General features: G+C 35.8%; 1 protein-coding gene across 1 annotated transcript; it reads left to right on the top strand.

Moving 5' to 3' along the window:
- Positions 1-204: 204 nt before the first annotated feature.
- Positions 205-2,073, top strand: LOC122587908. The gene is made up of 5 exons (XM_043760060.1): positions 205-275; positions 466-469; positions 553-858; positions 919-1,323; positions 1,417-2,073. Exons 1-5 carry the CDS (start codon positions 205-207, stop codon positions 2,071-2,073), a joined length of 1,443 nt encoding a protein of 480 aa, XP_043615995.1.
- Positions 2,074-3,104: the final 1,031 nt, after the last annotated feature.

Here is a 3,104-nt window from a genome sequence, read left to right as displayed (position 1 = left end):
TTTGCACCAGATTCTGAATTTAGTGACAGTGAGGATGAAAACCTAGTGACAGTGATGATGCAGAATCTGTTGCTTCATTGGATCATTTGAGTGAGGGAGAAGAAGAGCTTATGGAGGTTAGAAGGGGTAATCCTATAGCTAAGATACCTACAATGAAGCACTTACCAAAGCTTGGTGGTTCTAACCAAAGTGAAAGGGAGGACAATGATACATGAAGAGCATGATGAGTTTATGGCTGCACTTTTGAATGCATTGAAGAGTGATGAAGCCAATGAGTGAGTTGATCCATTAGAACCACCTCAATCTGAACAGAATGAGTTCCCAATTTATGACAAGGACATACATTGGAGACTGAAAGCACCTAAGGTAAATACTCTTTTCATATTAATACAATATTGTATAACTTCTTTAGTATTTTATGATATATTATAACTTTTAATGAATTGTTATACTATTGTTGTTCAGATTGGTGAGAGATATGAGAATCCTGATTAGTTGAAAGAATGCCTTTCTTACTTTGCATTGGCTAATGGTTATTCCTTGTGGTATAAGAGAACTTCCAAATCCCACATTGTTGCAAGATGTGGTGTCAGGCCACCCAGGGTTCAAGATCCTGATAAGGGTAAACAAAAGAAGCAACAGAGATACCAGCCACAAAAACAGTCTTGTAAATGGAGGTTGTCTGCTTCATGGATGCATACAGAAAGGTCCTTTCAGGTTAAAAAGTTGGATGATGAGCACACTTGTGCCAGGAATTTCAAATATGGTACACTTATCAACTACAAATGGATAGGCAGACACTTTGCAGACAGAATAAGGCAACAACCTGATATAAAGTTCAGTATATTGCAAGAGTTGGTAATGGAAAAATATAAGTGCTTTGTAACCCAGCAACAAGTGAAAAGAGCAAGGGCTTAGGCTTTGAATGAGTATGAGAGATCACTTGAGGAGCACCATGCTTTGCTTAAACCTTATGTTGATGCACTGCTAAGAACAAACCCTGGTTCCACTGTCCAATTGGGTACTACCACTAATCCTGATGGTGAGACTTACTTTGATAGGTTTTATGTGTGCCTGAATGGTCTGAAACAACGGTTCAAAAAGGGTTGTAGGAGGGTGGTAGCATTAGATGGGTGTTTCTTGAAGGGATCATGTCAAGGAGAGTTACTAACTGCTATGGGGAGAGATGGGAACAATCAAATATTCCCAATTGCATGGGCAATAGTCAATGTGGAGAACTGGACTTGGTTCCTAACATTGTTGAGCAATGATCTTGAAGCTCCAAATGGACAGTTTCTCACTTTAATGTCAGATCAGCACAAGGTACTACACTTTTATGTGATTGTGATACTTTATCCCTTTATCACTAATCAAATAAGGTTCTAATGCTTTATTTCTTTTCAATGATCAATTAAGGGTCTTGTTGAAGCTGCAAAGAATGTAATGCCAAGAGCTGAGCACAGGCAGTGTGCCAGACATATCTATGAGAATTTCAGGAAGACGTATAGTGGAGTTGAATACAGACACTTGTTTTGGAGAGCTGCAAAGGCTAGCTACCCTGCCCAATTTGATGCAGTTATAAAAGAAATGAATAATGTCAATCCTAAGGCTTTCAAATACTTGATGGAAAGAAATCCAAAGTCTTGGAGTAGAGCCTTATTTGAAACAGAAAATTGTTGTGAATCTGTTGAGAATGGATATTCAGAATGTTGGAACTCTGTGCTTGTAAAGGTAAGAAACAAACCTATTATCACACTTTTAGAATCTTTAAGAGTGATATTGATGATTAGGTTAGAAAGTATGAGAGAGAAAAGTTCTAGGTGGGAACATGAGGTTTGTCCAGCCATTAGGAAGAAACTAGATATAATAAAAAGTCTGAGGTCAGATTGGATGACCATTCATGCTGGTGGAAATAAGTTTGAGGTTAGAAACCACAGGTATGCATACTCTGTGGATATGGATATGGGAACATGTGATTGCAGAATGTGGCAATTGAGTGGTATACCCTGTGTCCATACCATGCAAGCTATCTATAAGAAGAATAAGGATCCAGAGGATTTTGTGGCTATTTAGTTTAGGAAAGTTCAATTTGACTATGCTTATGAGTTTTACTTGAACCCTGTGGGAGGGATGGATACATGGAACTCATTTCCTCATTTGAATGTACCTCTTCCACCAAGACCTAGAAGCATGTAACATCTCAAATTTTATTTGTTTTAATTAACATGATCAAGCAGATTAAAAGTTAATGAAATCATCATGCTTTAATAACGGTTAGAGTAATTAAGTGCTAACTATTTAAGTGTATATTTTTAGAATTCTATATTAAATAAATTAAAAGTAGGCATTTTTGGATAAATGATATCATTTATTAAAATGCAAAAGATGGAGCTTATAACATAAAATGAAATGTGTTACACTAGAGTTCTTTAGTTATGAGAAATAATTTTCAAAGATTTAAATATGAGTACATGACAGGCTAATAACACATGAGATTGGGTTTGTTGTGGTGAGGACCGATCCAATAATCAAAAAATAGAAAGAGTACTATGGTAAAATCGGGCTAATGACTTACGGCCCATAAACAATGGTTTAGGCTCTTAAACGTTTTTGAATGCTATTATTCGTACCTATATATGTAAACACATATAGGGTTAAATATCTATACTATATTATAAAGCAAATAGGGTTTCAACTTTCAATTCAATATTTACTTTCCCAAAATATCCTTTCTATCAAATTATATATTACCAAATACCATTTCTCTCTTCTCAAATATCAACCAATCATATTTTTTTTTCTCTCATCCATAAATCATTTATTCATCCGATTCGTTCAAAATCTTTTATCTCACAAACCGTACATCGATAAATTATAAAAATTATATGGGTGTTTTTAAAATTTCATGCTCTTTCATTAGAGATGTTATTTGATATACTTTCGACGAATTTTTAAGTTCGAGAGTGGAGCCCGCACGGCTAAGACATTTGGCTATCACACTCTATGACCTATCACCCCCATCATCTAAGCACCACAACACGCGGGTACTTGCTCTCATATATTAGAAAACAAATAACGAGAAAACGTAAAGAGGAGCGGCAACA

The sequence above is a fragment of the Erigeron canadensis genome, chromosome 2, assembly GCF_010389155.1.
Source record: "Erigeron canadensis isolate Cc75 chromosome 2, C_canadensis_v1, whole genome shotgun sequence".
Classification (NCBI taxonomy): Eukaryota; Viridiplantae; Streptophyta; class Magnoliopsida; order Asterales; family Asteraceae; genus Erigeron; species Erigeron canadensis.
This window is presented reverse-complemented; position numbering and strand designations above follow the sequence as displayed.

Excerpts from the sequence above, each read along its gene's own strand:
- LOC122587908 (XM_043760060.1), top strand. The coding sequence starts at position 205 with ATGATACATGAAGAGCATGATGAGTTTATGGCTGCACTTTTGAATGCA. Across the intron at positions 859-918 it reads TCAGTATATTGCAAGAGTTG|GCTTTGAATGAGTATGAGAG; the intron begins GTAATGGAAAAA and ends GCAAGGGCTTAG. Across the intron at positions 1,324-1,416 it reads TAATGTCAGATCAGCACAAG|GGTCTTGTTGAAGCTGCAAA; the intron begins GTACTACACTTT and ends TGATCAATTAAG.